Here is a 23,745-nt window from a genome sequence, read left to right on the forward strand (position 1 = left end):
AGCGGGCCGCCTCTTATTACCATCATTATCAGCATCAGCATAACAGTGGCTGTAAAAGCATCATGCACCTCTTGTTGTGCTGCTCTGTCAGCTTTTACTGCTCGCCCTGAGCTACATCCTGCCTCTGACTGATATGCACTGATACTGCCAGATGAAGATCGCGGCTCCTGCGGTGGGGAGACAAAAAAAATCAAGTGCAGTTCACTTCGGGTCTCTGGATCTGATTATTTTGGGCGTCAAAGATTGTGTTTTCCGACATATCTTTAATGAGTGACCCTCCCTCAGATGTCTGCCGATGATAGAATAACCTGAAATGCGCACAGGAGTCGGGAGCGCAAGGGGAAATGCTCAATTCTGACCAGAGTGTGTTTCACGGCTTATCTGCACATTAGTCAGAAATAATTGGGTGTTTAGGATGCATTTCCAGCAAATTCATACGGGTGAACGGGGAAGTCACATGTTCCGCAAACAGAATTTGTTCTTTATGGCGCATGGGAGAGTTTTTGGTGCCGTAGCATTTATTGGAGAGGTTGTCTGAGGCTCCAGGAGTTATTCGTGGAGAGTTACTGTCCTAAAGGTGCAGAAAGCGCATCCCAGCCAGACTAGAATTTTTTTCTTTTTTAAATTTTTTGACAAATTACGCGGCTGCTTAAGTCTCATTGTCATGCTTTAAGTGCAGCAAGCTTGCATGTGATGAGGAACAGGTGGTGTGTGTGTGAGAGAGAGAGAGAAAGAGAGAGAGAGATGGAGAGAGAGAGAGAGAGAGAGAGAGAGAGAGAGAGAGAGAGGGAGGGAGAGAGGCACATCTGCCAGACCATCATAGCTCCATAGCTCACTGGCTGAATATTCACACCTCCCAGTCCGACCAGCAAACAGGATGCGGTCCCCTGTGTGTGTGTGTGTGTGTGTGTGTGTGTGTGTGTGCTGTGTAGTCAGACAGATTAAGGAGGGGTGGTGGTGGAGGAGGAGGGGTGGGGGTGATACTGCTAAACAACCCGTGTTTATGACCTGCAAGCTGGGGCGTCTGACAAACAAGAGCAAATACACAGCGTGGTGATGGAGTGTGAAGTATCCATGTGTGTATCCATCCAGCTGCACCATTATGCCATAATGGATGACTTACGGCTGACAACGCCCCCCCCCCCCTCCAAACGCGCGCGCGCGCACACTCCCTCGGCATGCATGCATGCATGAAAGCGAATTTCGATAACGCGCTTTTAACGATGTCACATTTGGGTCTGTAAAGTCTGTTGCGTGTTTCTTCCCTGCATGCCTGCAATGGCTCATTCCGCAGAAAGAAAGGCTCCAGGACTCCGGAGCGGTGGAAGCTCTTCTATAAAGGCCCGGTGCGTCTGCTTCTAATTGAGTCTTGGTCGGAGTCGTACTCCTGCTCAGAGCCACGGAGCGCCGGCCGCGGGTCATCGATTTTTTGGGGGGCTGTGTTGTTTCGCAGCGCATTAGAAATGACCACATTGATTGATTCTCACTCTTCTTGTTCTCCAGTGCCTCTCTCCCCCCCACACACCCCCCAGGGAGATTTGGTATGGATCAGTTCCAGATGAATATTGTTTGTTGATTTTAGAAAGAAAAGGCATCTGTAATTGGTGAAAGATTATTGTCACGCTATCGGCCTATAAATGGACGTGCTGCAGCTCAGTGGAGTCCAGCGATCTGGAGCCACGTGACATATGCTTCAAAAATGAAACAAAGATTACAAACAAAATTACAAACTCCCTCACTATGTTCAACATCTTACAGGCTATTCTATACTAAAGCATTACAAAACAGGTACAATTATATGCAAATGTCTTTAAAAATGGGGGTTCATCTGAGGCTGCTTGGTGGGTCGTACTTCGTTCGGAAATCTGTTAATTAAATGTTTTTTGCTCTTTCCTTATCGCGACGCCAACACTTGCACATTTTTCTCAAATACGTGGGAAATGCTCGTGGCTTCGGCGTGGACATGCACCTTTAACAGATGCATTTAATGTTTCCTCTGCCGTTCCAGACAGATTTCACCAAGATAACGGTGCTTGGAGCAGAGAGGATGACTGAGGGGAGTGTTGCGTGAGTTGTGGGCGATTGAATAATGGCCTCATGTGCAGGAAGGATCTTGTATCATAATTCATTGTTCATAATGAAATGGGGTTCGGAGCCCTCCCCGAGAGTCCGTTTCCAAACATTGGTTGGACACTTCCAATACACAAAGCGGCTGTCGTCATTATCCCGGAGGAGCTGCATGTGTACTGGGACTGGTTCACTCCAATAGACAATTTACCATCCAGTCTGCTTAATGAATCACCGTGTGCAGCGCAGAAGAAAAGTGTCGCTTATCGCCCGATGATGAAGTGTGAACAGGCCATCATCGACTCCCATTGCTGCCGGGGAGGGCGGCATGAATCTCCACACTCGGATGGAAGTGGCTCCCACAGGCCACATGATGTGACACATGCATAAAAATAACACCTTGCGCTCGCACCTTGGCCTGGACTTTTGGCACAAAACCGAGCAGATTTGGCACTTTTTTTACGCGACGTTCAGTTTAAAGACGCGGGGTTCGGGGTCTCTTGGGTGGTGCTGCTGTCTGCTGGTTCTCAAAGTAGAGTCTGGAGACTTAAAGCAGCAACATTTATTCTCATTGTAAAGATAATATTTTAAGCATATTCTCAAGATAAGGCTATATGTTACAAACTATAGATGGAGTTGCACAGGCCAACATGTACAGGAAGCTTGGGAACATAATAATTAGGCCTACATATTATTATTATCATTGTTATTTTGTCCAAAACAAATCCCGTCAGTCACTCCTTTATTCCAAGCATCTCAGCCATATAATAAGTCTGACCATTGCTGAACTCGCTGAAATAAATTACCCATGAGCACCACTACAGTAATGTAAACTTGAACCGCAGACCATTTGTTCTGGCCCCCAAGGGACCACTATGAGGAGCTGGACTGTTGCTCAACAGCTCGGCTTTGTTTGATGGGAACATTTCCCAGACCTAAATAGGCTAAAATAAATTTCATTCGTTGTTGATGTTGTGAAGCTCCACACTGGCCACAAGTGAGTTTTAAAAGATTAGAGCTTCAATAGCTGGCACCTGTATCTATGTGTGTGTGTGTGTGTGTTGGGGGGCTGACATGCAACTAAGTCATAATGAATGGGATTTTAAGTGGAGTCGTCCAGGTAAGCTCTTAAGCAAGCTAAAAGAAACAGTTTGAGAAGTGAAAGAGGACAGAGGTTCGCAGAGGACAAACTGAAACGGGTTTGCCTGAGGCATTCCAACTATTTTCATTTGTTTCTGTTAAGTCACTTAGGTCTCAGCTCCAAACACACTTGAAAATATCAGCAGCACACACACATACACACGCACGCACGCACACACACACACACACACACACATTCCTTACTGTACATGAGCTGGTGATTCACACTTTCTCTCCACAGGAGCACTGATGTAGTTTCTGCCTCATCGGTGTCAACTGACTGAAGTGTGGCAGCCAACAACCTGAGCAGATTCCTCTGGGTTTTATCACTGCTGCAGAGTGTGAAAATCAGAGCATAGATACCATAAATCTATGTGGAGGCCATACGACAAACAATCAAAACAGCAAAACAAATAAATAAGGGAGCATTTGGTGCCACCACCAAAATGACAGTGCTAATAATGGAACATTTTGTTTGCCTTTAAATGAAATGAAATGATCAGATATTCTCAATAAGACAAGTTAACCAACAAAAGACCATAGCCTAGGAGAAAAACCAAACAGAAAGGTCCCTTCAGAATAAGAAAACCTTTAATTCCCAGTTAAAGGTTTTGCAACTTTGATGGTAAATGCAGTTTACTAATCAGCCTTTACTTTTTAATCAATAACAAAAAGGCAAAGTTCTATGGGAAGACCTGTTTTATTTTATTTTATCATTTTTATTTTATTATTTTTTTTTACAATGAAATGACATTACAAAAGATATTATTTGTTTCAGGACCTTAAAAGCTTCACTTTGTCCCTAATGATTATTATTGCTATCATTATTATTATTAGTCAAACCAATATTTTTGGAGGGTTTGCTACGAAATGAATCAGACTCAGGCCACTTATCATATCTTCACCGTTAGTGAATTGATAGGGGCGTCAATTTCCCTTTCCATCACCAACCCCCACCCCCACCCATCACCCATCCCACCCCTCATCCGCCCCCCTCCTCCCGGCCGGTGGCTGCTTCAAGCTGTCAGGGAAGCAGGCTATAAAGCAGAAAGGGACGGGACTGTGAGGAGGCTGCTGGTACTGAGGAAAGGCACACCGCACAGCTGACTGTGCTGTCTTCGGGAAACCTCGGCCTGACTCTAACTCGGATCATCTGAAACAGGAGATTTTCCAGCTAATAAGAGCGAATACTTGGATGTAAGGAGGAAAACCTGCATTCGTTGTGAGGGTGTGCAGTTAGTCGCTTTAAGTCGACAGGGGCTTCATAGAGTTCGCGCTATCGGAAGTTTGCGGGGAATACTTTGTGGAGAGACGAGACGGAGGTTTGGGATGCTGGTTCCCCGCGCGCTCCGCTCCTTGCTGTGCGTACTGAGCTGCGCGTGGCTGCACACCGGAGCGGCCTCGCGACTCAAGTCTCCCGCTCTGCCCATCCAGTCTGAGAGAGAGCCGCTTCCCTCCAAAGGCTTGTCAGGTAAGAGAGCCGACTCATATACTTTAAAAGCTTTGTTTCCTGTCGGTATAAAAGTCTTATGTTTGGCTGTGTACGGTGCTATTGTGTGAGGTAGCTCACAGAACCAGCACAAGACAGAGACGAAGCTCAGTTTAAAATGTGTCATTTTAAAGTGACCAGCGCTGGGACTGTCGGATCTATGCGACTGTAAAGTGACTATACGTTTAGGATGAACTGAGAGGAGCCAGTCGTGAATTCGGCAAACATTCAATGTAACAAGCAGCATTTATTTTATCAACAGTTTCACGCTTCAAAGCGAGTTACAGGTCCTATTCATCATGATGGTTTTGACCCAACACACGCCGAGGGAGGCAGCAACGAGCGCTAAGTAACAATTTAAAAGTCCCGATTTTTTTCAAAGGAGTGCTATAACTTGATATAACAATCACGCCGAATTGCAGTGAGCAGGCGATTACTGCTAAAGTGTAAGTTAAGTATGATCTGTACACATACTTTGCTGAAAAAAACGCAGAAACCTTTAAATTGCAAGAGGTTTTCATTAAGTTTGGGTTGTTGTGCTGCTTGCGCGTACCGGGGCCAGTTATGACCTGGGTTAGCCCAGTAACTGGCCCAATAGCCCGAGGAGCTCACGTTTTAAGAACATCAACGCATAACATTTAAGGGTTAGTTAAAACAAGTCTTCCTCACTTCTCCCACTGTAATGGCATACAAAGCCGACCCATTTTTCGTGAATTTCCATATTTCCTTCAAACGTCCCTGCCTGGGTTGCTTCATGTGTAAACTAGCGGCAAACATCTGAGTCATAACCACAGTGAATGCCATTTGAATCATGTGTGAAAGCCCCTACGTACAAAGCTCATTGCGGTTTTTATAAGGTAACTACTCTGGAGTTCAAAACTGTGGGAACTCCACGGTCACCACCCCCGCCTTAACGTGTAATTCTATGTTGGAAACTGTAATCAATCGACTTTCCATTACAAGCGTCGGCTCCTCTTAGATGATTTATTTTAGCAGAGACAGAGGTGGCAGGAAAAGCGAGGGGATCACAGTTTGGCTGCCTTGAACTGGACTGGACTGTTTAAAGTGTGTAGTCAATTTAATGAAAGAATAATGTGAACCAGGCTGGTAGCAGCGAACGAGGCAAGGCATCAGCTCGAGGGAAGCTGGCGAGGGGCGACGTTACCAATGATGTGTGCGTGCGTCTGTGTGTGTGTGCGCGCGCGCTTGTGTGCAGTCAGACAAGGGCTCCCAGCACACACACTGCTCACAGGCACTTATCCCATCCAAAAATCCCTGTAATATTCCTGTAGTAACACAGCATGACTAACACTCAATTATGATTTTAGTATAGTAATAATAACGCTGAAAGCTATTTTTATCTCCTGTAACATCAATACACAGTGCAGTCCCTATATATTAGAACAGTGATGTGTTTTGTATAGTTATGGCTCTACTCCAGCACACCGGGCTTCAAGCGAAACAATGACTATAATGTGCTGTCTTTAAGCTTTGAGAGTGTTCACAAGCATGTTGAGGGAGGAAGGAGCTGTAGCCCTTTTTATCTTTGGGGCGGCTGTGGAGAAAAAGGACTTACATGGTTGTTCTGATGTGGAGTCATCACTCTGTAGTCTCATAGTCATTGTTTCATTTTGCTTGTGATATGCTGATGAGCCAAAACACGACTGTCCTACTGTGTTTGATATCCAGCACTACTACACAACAGCATGAGTCTATTGTAAACTAGAATTCCTCACCTCCTATTGCTCACTTTGCTGACTATCACTTTGCATTTACAGTGCGCCTTCAAACTGTATTAAATGACTTCATTAAATTCCTTTTTAACAAGGTTTGGCCCCACATTAATTCACATATTTCTGGGAATCTCTGCTAATCTTTTGGTGGAAAGTTGAATGTCTCCCACGTCTGCTCTGCTCATGGATCATTTAGATGAAGCAGGATGCAAGGTTGAGTCCCAAAACTGACGAGGCATTCAGGGAGTTTCACTTGCCTCCAACATGCCTGGGCAGTGAGCTGTGCAAGAATTATTTGTAGTTAAATCTGAAAATGGGTACAATGGCTTGGCCTGTACAGTTTGTCATCTTGCATGGCTGACACGTAATAAAAGCTTTGCAGTTGCACTTTTTTCTTTGCATAAACTTTATGCAAGTTAGCTTAAATGCCTCAACTAAATTCTTATGGTAACTCTAGTACAGTTAAAAAGGACAAACCTCATATATAATCGTGTCATTTCTCTTAGTTTCTTATTGAGACTGCCTCTGGTTTGGAAAGAGCCAAAGAATCGCTGTCATAACTACCCCGTGTTGAACCCTGAAGACCGCCTTGTGCAATGCGGCCATGTGTAATCAGCAGTGTTTGTGTTACAGGATGCTCATTTGGAGGCCGATTCTATTCTCTGGAAGAGACATGGCACCCAGATCTGGGGGAGCCCTTCGGTGTCATGCACTGTGTCCAGTGCCACTGCGAACCTGTAAGTGTCGTCTCACCGTGTCACTCTGTCCCAGTATCTGTGCAGTAGCAGGTTGAACTAGCTCTAACTCCAGATGAATTTGCAATCAACTGTGGCTCCAGAAAGGCCGATTTCCTCACTGTGTGTTTTCGGATGAGATTTGGTCAGCGACCCATGTGTCTGCCTTTCTGTTTTTTTTCCCTGGCAGCAAAAGAGCCGTCGTGGCAAGGTGTTTGGGAAAGTAAACTGTAAGAACATCAAACAGGACTGTCCAGACCTGGACTGTGATGATCCCGTCCTGCTCCCGGGGCACTGCTGTAAAACCTGTCCCAAAGGTAATCATCTGCTGACCTACTCTCTCCACCTGGTGCTCGAAGATTTTCTTTTCTTTAACTCCTGATCCAAATTCAAGCTGTCCTAAATGCATGAAATAGTCAGCTGAGAAAACAAGCGAAGCACAGCTTAAATTGCAGCAGAAACCTCATGGGAAAAACAGCAAAAATGAATTACTCGCAGTTGTTCCCCGTAAGGCCTTCTTTTCCAGTTTTGGTTTATTCTTTGTTTGATTCATATCTCTATTTTTCTTCCCCTCCTCCCTCCCTGTCTGTCTTCCCGTCTTTCCCTGTTGCGCTCCTGCACCCCCCACATTTAGTCCTCACAGCTGTCGCAGGTCAATTGATTTTCCATTCAGCTGCATCAAATGGACATTTTCTCTAACCAGTCACAACTCAAAGTACCACCCATCAATTTAACCTCATTCACACATTGCCACTTGTCTACACACTGCTGGGCACACAATTCCACCTTATTAGGTGAATTAGAGCTCCACATGCTCACACACTCACACATACACAGGGTGGTTCTTCATGCTGCGCTGTTATTCAGCAGATTGGGTGTTTTTCTACGCTGTGTGTCTGGTAATGGAATGGAAAGTAAAGGTAAAGCACTGTGTGGACAACACTGTGCTGTGTGTGTGTGTGTGTGTGTGTGTGTGTGTGTGTGTGTGTGTGTCACGAATTGGACAGGCCCAGGATTGTGTGTGTGTGTTGTGGTCAAGTCTTAAGGAAAAGGTTGAGTGTGTTTGTCTTAGCTTTGGCACCAAAGCAGCTTGTATGTTTGTGTAAGTGATGGAAAATGGTGTGTGTGTGTTACTGTGTGTGTGTGTTTATATATGTGTGTGTGTGTGTGTAATGTGGTGCACCTGAGGATACAGTGTAAGTGGGGGGAAGTGAGAGTGACACTACCCAGAAGCCCTTGAGCGTGCCCAGTGGAGCAGAGGACTGAGGGAGTGAGAGAAGAATGATGAGATTTGAGATTTGTGTGCGTGTGTGTGTGTGTGTGTGCAAAGCAGTAGGGTCTACACATTACATAAAGACGCACAGCAGTTTGTGTGGAACAGCAGGTCATTGTAAGGATTGCACGCCAATGTCACTCCCAATTCTCCTTAAGCTCTTCAGCTGCAAGAGACTACCCTGGTTAGTTACCTCTGGCTGAGAGAGAGAGACAGAGAGAGAGAGAGAGAGGAAGTGAGGAAGACAGAGAGAATGCACTCTAGCCTTCTGACACCCTCCAAATCGTTCCATCTTTCCAACCCCGCTCTTTCTTCTGTAATTTCTATCTGTTTCGGCCAACCCGCATTTGTTTGCAGTTTCTCTGCGGCTGCTTGCGTCCACACGTTTCACACCCCTCATCCAAACTAAAAACGCAATCAAGTGAAAAATGGAGGTCGGCCGATGATTTAGTCTCATCTGTGCACCAGACTTTGAGAACGATGTCGCAGAATGTGTTTTGAAATGCTTCGGTTCACTTGGTTTATCTTGTCAGATCATGAAACACAGATACTAAAAGTCTTTATTAAAACCAGAATTCTGCTACTGCTAATGACCCTCCCATCACGGACTATAAACACAATGAAATATATTTCTGTTTATACTCACTTTTGTCATATTTAAACCAACATTCAGAGGCTAACATTTGCCACATATACTGACAAACTGTGTACATAACTGTAACGTTACTATACAATTCGACAGTATATATAAGCCTCACTATAATATTTACAGTACGTTTCAGAGCTTAACCCTCCTACAGGTGCTCAGCAAGCGTCTCTTTCCTAACTTTTTTTCCTTCTACAGGTGTGGACGACAAGAAACAGACAGACTCTGTGCTGGACAGCTTTGAGTATTTCCACGAGAAGGGCAAAGAGAAGGAGGATGACCTCCACAAATCCTACAACGACAGATCCTACCTGAGCTCGGAGGAGGTGGGTCCAGGAGAGAGCCGCACTGGTGAGTAGGAGCACCCATAGACTGATAGACAGACCACCAACCCTACAAATACAATTATGCATGTCTCAGAGAGCACATTCATGCAGTAAGCATCTATCTAATGCTCTCTCTTCCTGCAGACTTTGTAGCAGTGTTGACGGGAGTGACGGACTCATGGCTGCCCAGCTCGAGTGGTGTTGCCAGAGCTCGCTTCTCTCTGACCAGGACGAGCCTGACCTTCTCCATCACATACCAGAGGTAAAACACAGTGTGCGACAGCTAAAACCACCACTTCCTTAAGCATTTTGTAGCATCAGTCTCTCTTTTTCTGTTTAGATTAGCATAGATAAAATACGCCACAGCTTCTCTGTTGTTTCAGCCTTATTTTTGTTAAAACTGTCAGCATTAAGAAGAAATAAGTTATTGAAAACAAGTGAAATGTTTGTCCATCTAATCTCCTGGTTTTCCCTCGCTTTTCAGAATGGGCCGCCCCAGTAAAATAATCTTCCTGGATTCAGATGGGACCACTGCTTTTGAGTACAGAGTCCCCAAGGGACAGTCAGACATGGTAAGGCATCGCATAAATAGAAAATCATCTCTTGCTTCCGTCGCTCGCTTCAGTGCTGTTTTCATTATGTGTGTGTGTGTGTTTCCTGAGAGAGCGGGAGAGGTGAGAGGTACTGATATGAAGAATGTCCTCGCTCTTCATACCAACTCTGACTCTACGCTTTAATAAACAAGAAACACACGCACGTGCATACACAGTGACACTTCCTTTCTGCTTTGTTGGCTCTTTCTAAACATCACAAACTCAGTCTGATGGCAGTAAACATCAACACACACTCACTCAAAAGGTAACATCAGGGACTGAGTTTAGTAAAAGGCCAATATTATCCTGATAAATCAGTAAACTGATATGTTGGTATAACAGTAGTACCCATGCATGCATGTCCACATACTCCCTAAGGTCTGGCTACACATCATTTCCTGCCAAGATACACACATCTCCTCATTCCACTTCAGACCAGAACACTCAGACACTGCTGAGCGAGGCAGGAGCCCCCTAAATACAGGTCCCAGAAATTGGCCTATTATTATTTTTAGATAAATGTCAGTGTCAAGCACTAGAGGACCTTAGAGAAAACACTTCAGTGGAAGAGGGGGGGCAGGGGGGAGTTTGCTGGACCAAAGCTTTTGGAAAGAGAATTTTTCACATGTTACATCACTGCTTAGCTGGGAGACAGAGAGTATCGCTAATTAAAACGGAGATTATCCTTGAACTGAAAGTTATGAGGTGCCGGCACGCTGCCACATTTCCTCCCTCCGCCCTCAGAGGGAAGTAGCAGTTTTATGCTGCAGGTTTGCAGCGTAGGGTTGAGAACACAATGAGATGGTCTGATGTATTTAGCAGATGTGCATGTGTTGTCTGTTTGTCTGTGTGCCTGAGAGATATACCAAGATGTTTGGAGATCGCTGCCGCCATGGTACTGTGTATTACCTGCCTGTATGTGTGTGTGTGTTTCTATAGATCTGTGGAGTGTGGAAGAACCTGGCGAAGCCTGTATTGCGACAGCTGCAGTCTGAGCAGATGCGCATCAGCATGGCGTCATCGACGAGCAGAGGAGAAGAAGTGGAGGGGAAGATCATCAAACACAGGGCGCTGTTTGCTGGTATGTGTGCATGTGGGATAATACAACAATCTGATGGTTCAATGTTTCTTTGTTAAGCTTCTTTAGCCATGTGCATGTCTTTGTGTTGCAGTACACAATAAACTCAATATTTACAAAGCACTGGAATTGTATACGTTCTCATGTATCTTAAAAGGCTTTGTGTGGATTAATGCAGCTACTAAGTGTGGGCTTTGTTTACAGAGGAGTATTTAGATAGAAAATGCAGATAGTCAATGTGGTAATGTGCATGTGTTCTGTGAACAGAGACGTTCAGTTCCACGCTGACATCAGAGGAGGAGAACTCAGGCATGGGAGGCATCGCCATGTTGACGCTGAGTGACACAGAGAACAACCTCCACTTCATCCTCATCCTTCAAGGCCTCATCCAGCACAAAGACAAAGGTGAGAAGCAAGACGAAGAAGAAGAAAGAGAGGGTCGGCACTGAGATGCTGAGAAAATTTTAGGTTTGACAGAAAGAACTAATTCAAAACTCCCCCTGCAACAGCTATTATTGTGTCCTTTAAACACCTGATTACCAATTCCTCCACTGAAACTGCAGCTTAAATGAGCCCCTGGGACAAGAACCCTCTTTCGGCATCTCTGTTACCATTTCAGCTCCTGCCAATTTTATCTCAGTGTTTCAATCTTCCTAAATCTGGGGACCGCTGTTGAAGGGGTGACATTTATAAAACAGTCTCTCTGTCTCCGCAGAGCCTCTTGTGGTGCCCATCCGAGTCCAGCTTGTATACCGCCAACACATCCTGAGAGAGATCCGGGCAAACATCACCTCTCACGTGAGTAATAATAGCATGGGAGTTTCAAGGCTGATGCCAGCTGTCACAGCTGCTGTACCAAATATTTCTATCTTCATGCTTTAAACTGTTCAAAAAATAGAAATACTCAGCATTTCCCATAAACTATTTGGAAAAACAATAAATCAAAAAGCCAATATTCAGCCTGAAATAAGTGGGAGGTTTTAGGGAAAAGTTCTATCTGGGACAGACGGTGAATTAAGGGGTGACTGGTGGAGCAGCCGTGCTGTTGTCGGTTAGGAACATATGACACAGCAACACACTCACACTCCTGCCCCCCACTACACCCCCCACCCCTCCTCTCCGAGACGGATGTGGTTTGGTCACCACATCCCAACGCTGTTGTTGCCGCCGCTGTGATCACAGTTAACTGCCCTGAGACATGACAAGAAAAAAAAAATGGATGTAGAGGAAGAGTTCGGGGAAAACAAGAGAAGAGAGAAAGTAAGTGAGAGGAGCTCTCGCAGGAGACAGATGTGAGCGAGGGATGAGACGCAGAGGAAAGAGCGGAGAGGCTGGGGAGGTAGAGAGGATGGACTGCACACACACTCCTCACACATGTCAGTGGTTAGTGGTCTGTGGGCTGAGATGGATGGAGGGAGGCAGAGGAGTGATGAAAGGCGGGTCTGTTTTGAATTCTGCCAGGAATTGCGTGAAGGGCCGACGCGCCTCTTTCGAGCCTAGCGGTGAGAGAGGCCGTCCGTGAAAACTATGTGAGCCCCGCAACTGCCGCATGACCCCTCAACGTGTCCTCGAGCTAGATGCTGAAACACAAACCACCGGCTCATCTCGAGTCTAGCTGAGAAACAGAGGCGCATAAACAATGCAACTGAAGAGGTTACCCACCTTTACTTATGTCTAAATACGCACACAGAGAAGAAAACACATCTGATTTTTAAATGTGTGAAGTCATTTTTTATTGGGATAGTAATCCTGACAGTGTTGCTGCTCTGCCCGACTTACACAACACCTCAGTATATCCTGCTTCCCTCTCATTATTCTATCTGTTCAGTTTCCCCAACATAAGGCACCTTCCCTCTGCCCAGCCCCTTCTCCGTCCCCACTCTGTTTTGGCTCCTCGCTGTGTGGATTTATGGTACAAGTATATTTATATTGAACTGAGGCCCCGGGGTCATAAAAGTAACATTTCTTCAACACGCTCGTACATCTGTCCTATTAATCCCACATTTCTCGGCGTCCTGACCAGCCCCCTCCTGCTTTCCCCGAGTCCAGTCTGCCTGCTTGAAATTAAACCTCGCTCAATATGAAACATGTTCAGGAAATGCAAGTCATATTTTTGCCCGGGATTTAAATGTGCGCTTCTGAGTGGGGTGATTTAAAAATCATGTGTTTTTAAGTAACATAGCAGTTTGTGTTCTTAATGGCTTTTGACTTTGTGTACCTTTGTGATTGCTGAATTAATCCTGTCTTGAGGAGATCTTACTGTCCGGGGATCTGTTTTGCTCTCTGTGCTCATCTCATCTTTGTTTAGTATAAACTGAGGGGATGAATTCATTTCAGTAAGAAACATGGCACCACCATGTCTTAGGTCTAACGAAGTTGGGGTTAGGTTACCTTGGTAACCTGTCAGCATTGTACTAACATCATGTCAGCAAGATCTTAATGGCACAGTATGACATTTTCATTTCTGGTATTGAAAAGGCATTTGTTTACAAAGGAATATGGTTTTAGATTTATCCACTTGCTGATCAAACTGTTTCAATCTGTGCAGGATCCAGACTTCGCAGAGGTGCTGACGGACCTGAATAGCCGCGAACTGTTCTGGTTATCTCGTGGTCAGCTGGAGATCGCCGTGGCAACAGAGGGTCAGGATCCCCGCCAAATCTCCGGCTTCATCACCGGCAGGAAATCTTGTGACAGTAAGTGTCCCCTGTAGTCAAGCACGTTTGCACAGGCGAGATGAAAACGTCTTTTCTTCACGTCTCTCTTCACATCACATCCAGCAAGGTGAAACACTGCAGAGGCAGCACACACAGAGGCTGCTGAGAATGTGTTTCTCTTTGTAGCTGGCTTGTGCTGGTCCATCTGTGGCTGTTTTTGTCATTCTCCTCTATAAATACTTGTTCTCTTTTTTTCCGCCGCCATCCTTTCAAGTCTTATCGCTGGGGAAAAACCATGTTTATGGACCTTCTGTTGGACTTGGTGGGCCACCAAGACTGTGTATGCACGTCTGTCCGTGTGTGTGTTTGTGACAGACACAAAGAAAGAGAGACGGAGGTTTAAAGAATGTTGTGGACAGCCTGATCGTCTGAAGCCGTTAAAGCATGCACACATGGTCTTTTCACGGGACGCGTGCTTGAGCACGATCGTCGAACACCAAGGTGTTCGGCACTTTGAAAGACGCTTTTATTTTCCAACATGCACAAATACCTGCACACAAACAGACACAAATAAGCACAAAGATGTTTTTTTTTTTAAGTCCCAAGTTTAACACACCAAAACGCAGTGGTGCTGCCAAGGTCACAGTCTGCTGGACCTGACTCTCCATGCTGGTGTTCCAGTGCTGTGATTAACAGCTTGACGTTATGTGTGAAGAATTCAAACCCAACACACTGCTTTCCCTCTCTCCCTCTCCTTTCTCCCCCCTCTCTTTCCCGCTCTCATTCTTTCTGTCTGTTCATGTCTCGAGCCCGTCCCATCTTTCCCGTCATTCCTCCTCTCTGGCTTTTTTCTGTCTCCGTGTCGTTTTCAAAATGTTTCTCTGCTCTTTTCTCATCCCTCTCTGTTACTCATTCCCTCCTGTCTTCTTAGCTCAGTCTTCCTAAGCCTGCCGCATTCAACAGGGGTTACCTCATTCCAAGGCTTAACCTTGGGTGGGTTTTTTTGTGTGTGAGTGTGTGTGTGAGCCAGGCAGTCTAACAACATGTATGTTTTTGGCCCCTTGTGCAGCACACAATTACACAAGCAGCAGACACACCTCCTGATTAGAGGTCCAATTCAGTCTGTCCCCTCTGTGACTCTTGCTTGGTTAGGGGGTGACATTATGGGTTGGCCTCGATGTGTGTGTGGTTGCAGAACGTGAGCGAATGTAACGTAGCCCCCTTCCTCTCCCTTTTTGATCCAAGCAGCAAATTTTAACATGACAGAAATCATTGCCTCATCTCGCATGCTGTCAGGCTTTACTATGGTTTAAGGGAGGGAAACTCCGTGGGGGAAAGTGATGGTTTTAGATAAGTCATTTGAGCAGGAATGTGCTCTATAGTGGATTTTTGATATTAATCTGTGTTTGTCTGGCACAGCTATTCAGAGTGTGATGTCCAGCGGTGATGCACTGACGCCGGGGAAGACTGGAGGAGTGGGATCCGCTGTCTTCAACCTCCATGATAACGGCACACTGGACTACCAGGTATAGATTTGTCCACCACGAGTTTGACTTTTTTATGATTAAACCCAGTTTTAACCAGCGGATGTACTGCATGACACATCTACACAAAATTAATATTTTGTTCTTATATCTTGTTGGTGGGGTTGATTATAGTATTAACACTATAACAGGCACTTTTACCAAGGTTGCAAAGCCTCATCTTACCCTGCTGTTGTATCATAGATGTTGAACCCATCCAGGCTGACAGAATTGGAGTGTTTGTGATTGGGTGAGCTGGATCACAAAGGCAAAAAGTCATTAAACCGCTAGCCAGTCTTCCACCCAAAAAGATAAATGTCACCAGTCTCACTCCAAAAGAGTTTTATGGATTGATGGATTTATGGATTGAAAGTGGAATTGAAGTCTCTGAACAATAAAAAACCAGGCCAGGGCACATTAACATCTTTATTAGTACACTTTCCTTTTTCATTGGCATCAGAACTCAGATCAAACAATCCACAAATAACTAGCCCTTAATTAAGGATCCCCTCCAGACATGCTTCAAGACATATGAAAATAGATTTATAACTTGTGTCTGATTTAAAAAAAAAAATGCCATATGACACAAATTATGAATAAGCAGTCATAACCTGTCAAACTCAGATTTTAGCACACAAATGGGAAAACAAGCTTCAAGTGACAAACATCATTCTGCACCCTCCAGGTTCAGGTCGCAGGTCTCACCAGTGACTTTGTTGGCCTCACTATTGAGCTGAAGCCGCGGCGGCGAAACAAGCGCTCCGTGCTGTATGACCTGACGCCGGAGTACAACAAGGCCACGGGCCAGGCGCAGGGCAGCTGGAGCCGTCTGGAGGCTCGACACATCCACATGCTGCTGCAGAATGAGCTGTTCATCAACGTGGCCACGACACACAGCCAGGAGGGGGAGCTGAGGGGGCAGATTAAGGCCCTGTTCTACAACGGCCTGGAGGCACCCAGACATGGTACAGATATGTGGAAGCAGGGGAGCGAGAAGGGCGGGGTGGCGTTAATGAGAGGGAGGTCATACATGGAATAACTTTCTAAATGTGCTGTACACAGCAGTAAAACATCACTTCTTTCAAATCCTGGGTGCACACGCCATTAAACCATCATCAACCCTTCTTTCAGACCTGCCCACTCCTCTGGCCGGCCACTTTGTGTCTCCACCAGTAAGAACTGGTGCCTCTGGCCACGCTTGGGTGTCAGTGGACAAACAGTGTCACCTGCATTATGAGATCATCGTTGCGGGCCTCAGCAAGGCGGACGACCTCACCGTGAACGTCCACCTCCACGGACTGGCTGAGATCGGAGAACTGGACGACAGCAGCACCACTCACAAAAGGCTGCTGACCGGCTTCTACGGCTCTCAGGTATTCACACACAAGCACATAGAGAGACGTACAAATTAATGCAACTATGTGCACACATAGACACAAAAATACACACTCATACAAAACACACTTCAACACTCGCTCCTCTCCTCCAGGCTCAGGGAGTGTTAAAGGACATCAGTGTGGAATTACTGCAACACCTGGACCAAGGTACAGCCTTCATCCAGGTCAGCACCAAGATGAACCCCCGAGGCGAAATACGAGGACGGGTATGTAAACAAAAGCTACAACTTTACATCCATTTGTGGTTTTTAAGTTCACTATTCAATTGGAAGCAGTTTCCTCTGTCAGATGGAATAGGCCAGGATTTGCTCTCAGCCTTGGAGAGTTGCCAGTTTTCTAAAACGTTTCCATGAGCCTCTTTCTCAGCAAAGGATTTTAGTCTCCCAATAATGGCCCACATTAGGAGCAGAAGTCCTGACATTATTGATCATTATTAGCATGACAAGTACTTAAAGATAGCGAATTTTGTCATAAAAGATCAATATCAAATACAGGAAGTTGGGAATGGAATTTAAAACCCATATATACGTCCTCGGCACTAACTCTGGACAAGCATGACATAGCTGTTTTACAACCACAGCCCAACGGCCTTATCCACAAAACTGTTTTACTATTACAAGACAACCATAATACAATAAAATGATAATAGTGCAAGCTAGCCACCAGCACTGTAGCATTAGCTATAGTTACATTATATAGTACAGTTATATTATAGTTGTGCTGTAGAGGGCTAAAAGGTCAGAAAATGCCTCTAAGAATTTAGGACTATGTCAAAACATCTGTTTGTAGCCTCAATTAAATATATTTGTTATATAATAAGTATAATTTATCTTATCTTCATGCCCTAGTAATGATGTCAATGTAGCAAAATAAAGTCATAGCATTTAAAAACAGAGTGGGTAAGGTGGTATAAGTGATGAGATCACAGAAGGAAGAAGTGAGTGGGTGAGTAGTGGAGTCCTTGCGGCCTCTTTTAACCACCTCAGTGGTTTTGTGTCTGTGTGATTGCTCACTTAGCGCTCCGCGGCCCACACAAACACACACTTTCACTGGCAGGTGCTGTCTGCCTGGAGAGACTTTGTTGAAAAGTAAAAGTTTTATTGCGGCTCAGAAACACACACAGACGCAGACCACGGTCGCCCACAAACCTGTTTGCGGCTTTGCAGGTGTAGTGGTTGATGAGTTCTTTCAGGCTGCCAGGTACTAACAGAGAAAGTGATGACACACACACACACACACACTGCAGGGTTCAGCTGTCTTAATAGCAAACAGGTCTAACACATAAACAGCCATCTGCTTGGGAGCACAGAAACGCTCCATTTAGGAACAATTAACAAGTCAGCTTGACACCAGCCTTGAGTCAGGTGTGGCCAACACTTCTGATGTCCTAACCATCCCTTTTCTTTTTTTCTTTTCCTTGCCTCTCTTTCATTTTCCTCCCTTTCATCTCAACCCATCTCACCCTTCCTTCCATCGACCTCCTGCTGTCTTCTCGTGTTCCCTTCTTTTTGTTTCCTACACATTTCCTCTCTGCAGGTCCACGTGCCAAACAACTGTGAGTTCGGTACCAGGGGGGAGGTGGACGAGACCGAGTTTGACGACCTCTTTGTGAAGGACCCGGAGGAGCTGAAGAAAGACCCCCATACCTGCTTCTTCGAGAACCAGCACCACGCTCATGGCTCCCGCTGGACTCCCAACTACGACAAGTGTTTCTCCTGCAGCTGCCAGGTAAAGGCAGCAAGTCGAGCTCTTTGTTCTCTGTTGAGGCCCTGAAATGTTAAAGCATATGAACAGAAGCTGGAAAATAAATTTGTTTGCAGTCTTTGGGAAGCAGATCTAAGGACTAAATACACTACGATTTTGTGTCAGAATTTAAACGTAACTGGTCGTCGTCTTCCTGCATGTTTTCTGTAGAAGCGAACTGTGATCTGTGACCCAGTCATCTGTCCGGTGTTGACCTGCTCCCGAACCGTTCAGCCAGAGGACAAGTGCTGCCCCATCTGTGATGGTGAGAAAGAGTTTGGTCGTCCATGAGATATATTTTACATGGCTTATTCTGCTTTGAGTCCTTGTTTTTGTGCATATTTTATTGTTTTGTATGAATTCCCAAAGCACTTCCCGCATCAATCATAAAGTTGAAAACTAATTTGTTTTTATGTCTCCGTTTCCTTTTTCCTGTTCAGAGAGGAAGGAGCCCAAGGACATGAAAGCTCCAGAGAGGGTAGATGAACATCTTGAGGGTAGGTACTCCCTCTCCTCTCTCTGACTTCGCTTCCCTCTGATTGTCCTTGTTTTTCTTCTGTTACAATTTTTTCTCTGAAGACTTTTTTCTGTTTTTCTTGTATTGTGTCTTTCCTTCCTTGTGTCACATAACTGTATTTCTTTCACTGAATTTCCAGCAGTTGCACTGTTTAAAGTAATTCAGGCCTTTTCTTCTTGGCTGTCCTCAGTAACCTTCTTTCTCTTCTTTCCTTTCTCTCAGGTTGTTACTTTGAAGGAGACCAGAAGATGCACGCCCCGGGAACCACATGGCATCCCTTTGTACCTCCCTTTGGCTACATTAAATGTGCTGTCTGCACTTGCAAGGTAAATATACATCAATAATCCCACTCACATCTGGCTGGATTTACTTTTCCAAAAGCTGTTAATGGATCATTTATCTTGTTTGAGATTCAAAAGAAACTGAGGCATAAATAAATTTCTCATCAGTTCAACCTCGGGGAACGTTCAGACTTTTCAACTATTTATGTGGAAAAAAGCAATAAGTCAGCGGCGTTTGGTGCAAGAAAAAAAAGCATTTCTGCTAACCTGCTGCCAACGCTGCTTTATGTCCACAGGGATCTTCAGGGGAGGTACACTGTGAGAAGGTGACGTGTCCGGCGTTGACCTGCAGTCATCCCGTCAGGCGTAATCCCTCTGACTGCTGTAAAGAGTGTCCAGAGGAGGACAGGACTCCTGCAGGCCTGGAGCACAGTGACATGATGCAAGCAGATGGCCCACGGCACTGCAAATTCGGCAAGAACTATTACCAGAACAGCGACAACTGGCATCCCTGGGTACCGCTGGTGGGGGAGATGAAATGCATCAACTGCTGGTGTGATGTAAGTATTGTGGATGACAAGAAACACTTCTCAGGTGCAAATATTGTTGCTTTGCTGCAATCTTACTGAAATATAAGCCAAGTTGTTGGTTATGAAAATAACTTGGAGGTAGCTGATTAAAATGGATAAAAAAATCATTTTTCCATAGAGTATAGAACTGATGAATCACAGTTTACAGAAAGTTCAAACACAATTCTTTTAACTTTGAAAGTGCTCTGATAATAATGATGTATTGAACTTGTGCGTGGAGTCTTTTATCTTACTCAGATTTAAACCTATATGATATGATCAATGGGCTGATTGACAGTGTGTAATGTGTAAGGGGCTAAGTTTGGGCATCTTCCAGCTCATTGTTCTGCTTTGCAGCCGGCAACTTTACTGTTTGGTTCAGTCTCGCCACTCTCATGGACAGTTTCCAGATGCAGCAGGTTGATTTTCTCTGAAAGCTCCGATAGACCCACCACAAAGCCGCAGACAGACAAAGTTAGCAACGGGCTGGTGAACATAGTGGAGCATTTAGCAGCTCAAGAGTCTTTCTCAGGAGGTGGCGGAGACCAATAACAGAGCTGGAATGAGAGCACACAAATGGCCAGTTTGACGCTGAGCAGTTTCTGATTCAGTATGCAGAGTCTATGCCTGCACTTCCTCACATCCTGACATTCCTGTCAGGGTGGAAGAAGCTGTGTGATCTGGCGTTACGGTGCATTAGATGAGTATCCCTCCCCACCTGACGTTATGGGGTACATGTCTGTCATGCCTCCTTGTGTCTCTTTCACCTGCGCCTCTACATTTAGATTCTTTTCATAACTAATGAGCCTCCTCTCTCATTCTCCACAGCACGGTGTGACTAAGTGTCAGAGGAAGCAATGTGCTGTACTGACCTGCACCAACATCACCCGCGGAGAGGGCACGTGCTGTCCCGAATGCCTCGGTGAGCAACAAACACACACAAAACTGCAGCTAGACTGATACATCTGAGCACTTGACAAGGCAGCATGCTTTACCTGGATCTGATCCAGGTCCCTGCCTGGCCAGTAATGTCATAACAGTGTGTAAAATATGCAGTGAAACAGCATTCATTTATATAATCACTTAAAAAGTTAGCTGACCTGGTTAATGTTTGGCTTGCGGGGGAGAGGTTTCCTGTCTTTTCTCCACTCTGACACGAGAAAAAAATCTTGAAATATAGGCACATAGTATCAAACCTCTGGATATCACAATCCTACTACTTTGGTCCTAAGTAGATGTTTCTGTTCTCCATAGATTCCAAAGAGGAAGATGGCCTGATGATGAAAGTTCCAGACAAGAGGCAGACCTGGAGACACTGATCTGTGGGGGGCCGCACACCCTCCTCTACCCATCCCGCCCCTGACGGACCCAAACCCAGAGCTGCACACTGGGTTTTCCCACGTACCCTCCCTCCTCACCTCACGCCCACCCTGGCATCAGCTTCAGGATTGTAATGAACAGTGAAGAGCAGAGACGGAGGAACGATAAAATAAAAACAGAATTTTTCCAAAGACTCTTGAAGTGAAAGGATGAAGCTATGAAGAGGACCAACCAGACTTTACAAACCTACTTTGCTGCCTTCTGCTTCCTGCCTTGCATTTTTGCTGGAATTTCTTTTTTTTTTTTTTGCTCAGTTTTTCAAAACAGCTCAACAGGACAAAAAGTTTAGATGTACAAATATAACCCAGCCGTTCAGTGGGATTTTCTTTCTGTTGGTCCAGCTTTGCTTCGATCGGCAAACTTTGGTCAGATTGAGCAAGTTGTATTTCATTGACAGAGCTTCTTTTTGAAGTGCAGCCATAGCTACTGTAGCTCTCACTGCTCTCACTGGATAGAGAGAAAGATGTTGCTTAAATCTGTATGAACGTGTATGTGCGTGAATGTGGTTGTGCGTGTGGGTTTTTTCCTTTTTTTTTATACCAGTTAAGAATACGACTAATCAGCAATAGAGAAACACAGTAAACTTCCTGGGTGGCAAGGCAGGGTTAAACAACTGTACAAAAACAGACCTGGAGAAAGTGCCGCCCCCCGTCTCTTCAGCCGGCCTGCAGCTTCTGTTTGTTGTGAGATTCAGATCGATGTCAGGGGTGTCGGCGTCAGGATCGGCGCGACGTCATTGGAAGAGAAGCTTGGACTCGGCTTGCTGTTATTTTAGTGTAATACTTAAACAAACATGAGCTTTGCCTTCAACTCCTGTTGAGCCCGATGCTTCTCTGCTTTGGTTGTTCCTGTTTCTGTTTTGAATTAAGTAATATTTTATGAATTTTTCTATCATTGTTGTTTACGAATATGAAGCTGGTTTGTATTTTGTATTTATTGAATGGTGTGGAGACAAAATAAAAAAGTTGTCTGTAGAAAGGGGGAATGCCTGTGGGTTTGATTTGGATGCTGATGCTAACCAGCTTCCCCTAATGATCCGTCCCTTGTTCCCTCTTTGCATTTATTTGTTGCTTTTTCATCCAGACTCCTTGAGATATTACTTTTCCACTTTGTTGCTGTCTTTCTTTTTCCTTTGTATTTCTCTTTCCTCGCAGTGTTTTTTCCATATGGAGCTGTGATTACTGAAGGATGACAAACCAGATTGACCCGACTTAATCCTAAAATTTTGGTTTCTTTTTCCTCATCGCTCTGCCTCTGCCTCCTTTGCTTTTCATCGATTCCCTTCATCATCTTCTGCACTTTTTTCTTCTCCATAACTTTACCCTCTGATACTTTCTTTCCTTGTTGTATCCTTTCTCATCCAACCTCCCCACTTTCTCTTTCAATTTCCTGTTGTCTTTCCCCCATTTCTTCTGTCTGTTTACATCATATATCATTTTCTTTCCTTCCCTTCCTTTTCCATTCCTTCTTTTCTCTCCTTTCCTTTCCTTTTCTTTCCTTCCTTTCCTTTTCTCGTTTGCTTTCCTCCTCAGACCACATGTGCTCAGCAATGATTTGTCCCTGACATGCCTCCCCATGTACACACAGAGTGCAGACAGACTGAAACATAAACACGTATTCGCAGATGTACACATGTACAAACTCCTGAATGAGGAACACACACATTGCCAAAGGGCAAGCAGAATTCTTTCCAATACATGACACACACACACACACACACTGACACACTTCTGCTGCTGCGCCCTGCTGGCCAAAACATGGTATTACAGCAAAGGTGCCTCCTAAAAACCAGCTGGCTGACAGCGAGTCTGCCAACACCTGTTGACCTCCTCCAGGCACAGAGCACTGAGTGTAAAGGCATGTTGAAAAGTCATCATCGGGCCGACGGGGGGAGGCGAGGGGGGGGTTGTCAGAGCCGGATGGTGGAGGTCAAAGGTTAAGCATTCTGAGCTACAGTCCGTGGCTGGCTCTGAACAATCACGAGACGTGTACCAGCCTGAGCCCTGCATCTACAGATACGTGCCTCTGCGTGTGTGTGTGTGTGTGTGTGTGTGTGCAGTCCAAAACAAGAGATAGAAGCCAAACAGCTACAGCCCAGAAAGCTTTTCTCTCTCCACAGAACGCTCTCTGGACATTTGACACATGCAAGTGATTTTGTGACGGGCTTCTTTCCTTTCTAGCGTGTTGTTAAATAATTTTTAATGAGCCAAAATATCTTCAAGTATCATGACACAAAAGGTCTGTTGACAAGAACGGGCTGAATATTCCACGACTCCTTCTTTATCTCTCACTGACACCTCCTCAGATATCTGTTTAGTCTGTTACTGATACGAAACATTTGACCAGCACTGTGATGAGTTATTCCTCTGATTTATTACTGTGATTACGTTTAAATCAGAGCCACATGCGGGGAACTGGACTCTGGTCCCCTTTCTTCTTTGTGCTGAGAGAAAAACACCACACTCTTTTATTCAACCTGGATATCCCACTTTTTTCTTTCTCTTTCATTTTCATTTAGTTTTTTGCTCTCTGTTCTTAGTGCAAATATTTATCTATGTATTGATTGATTGGTTGGTTGGTTGATAGTTTGATTGATTGA

At 45.1% G+C, this 23,745-nt stretch overlaps 1 protein-coding gene across 1 annotated transcript; it reads left to right on the top strand.

Annotated features, from left to right (window-relative positions):
• The first annotated feature begins 4,304 nt into the window (after positions 1-4,304).
• chrd (chordin) lies at positions 4,305-22,095 on the top strand. The gene is made up of 21 exons (XM_041940467.1): positions 4,305-4,678; positions 7,063-7,166; positions 7,354-7,480; positions 9,281-9,433; positions 9,553-9,670; positions 9,893-9,980; positions 10,941-11,082; positions 11,347-11,484; positions 11,795-11,877; positions 13,628-13,775; positions 15,156-15,262; positions 15,945-16,224; positions 16,391-16,632; positions 16,749-16,862; positions 18,193-18,384; positions 18,571-18,664; positions 18,840-18,896; positions 19,139-19,242; positions 19,494-19,757; positions 20,595-20,688; positions 21,021-22,095. Exons 1-21 carry the CDS (start codon positions 4,537-4,539, stop codon positions 21,083-21,085), a joined length of 2,856 nt encoding a protein of 951 aa, XP_041796401.1. The 5' UTR covers positions 4,305-4,536; the 3' UTR covers positions 21,086-22,095.
• The last annotated feature ends 1,650 nt before the right edge of the window (positions 22,096-23,745 follow it).

Source organism: Chelmon rostratus, chromosome 7 (genome assembly GCF_017976325.1).
Source record: "Chelmon rostratus isolate fCheRos1 chromosome 7, fCheRos1.pri, whole genome shotgun sequence".
In the NCBI taxonomy this organism is placed as follows: domain Eukaryota; kingdom Metazoa; phylum Chordata; class Actinopteri; order Chaetodontiformes; family Chaetodontidae; genus Chelmon; species Chelmon rostratus.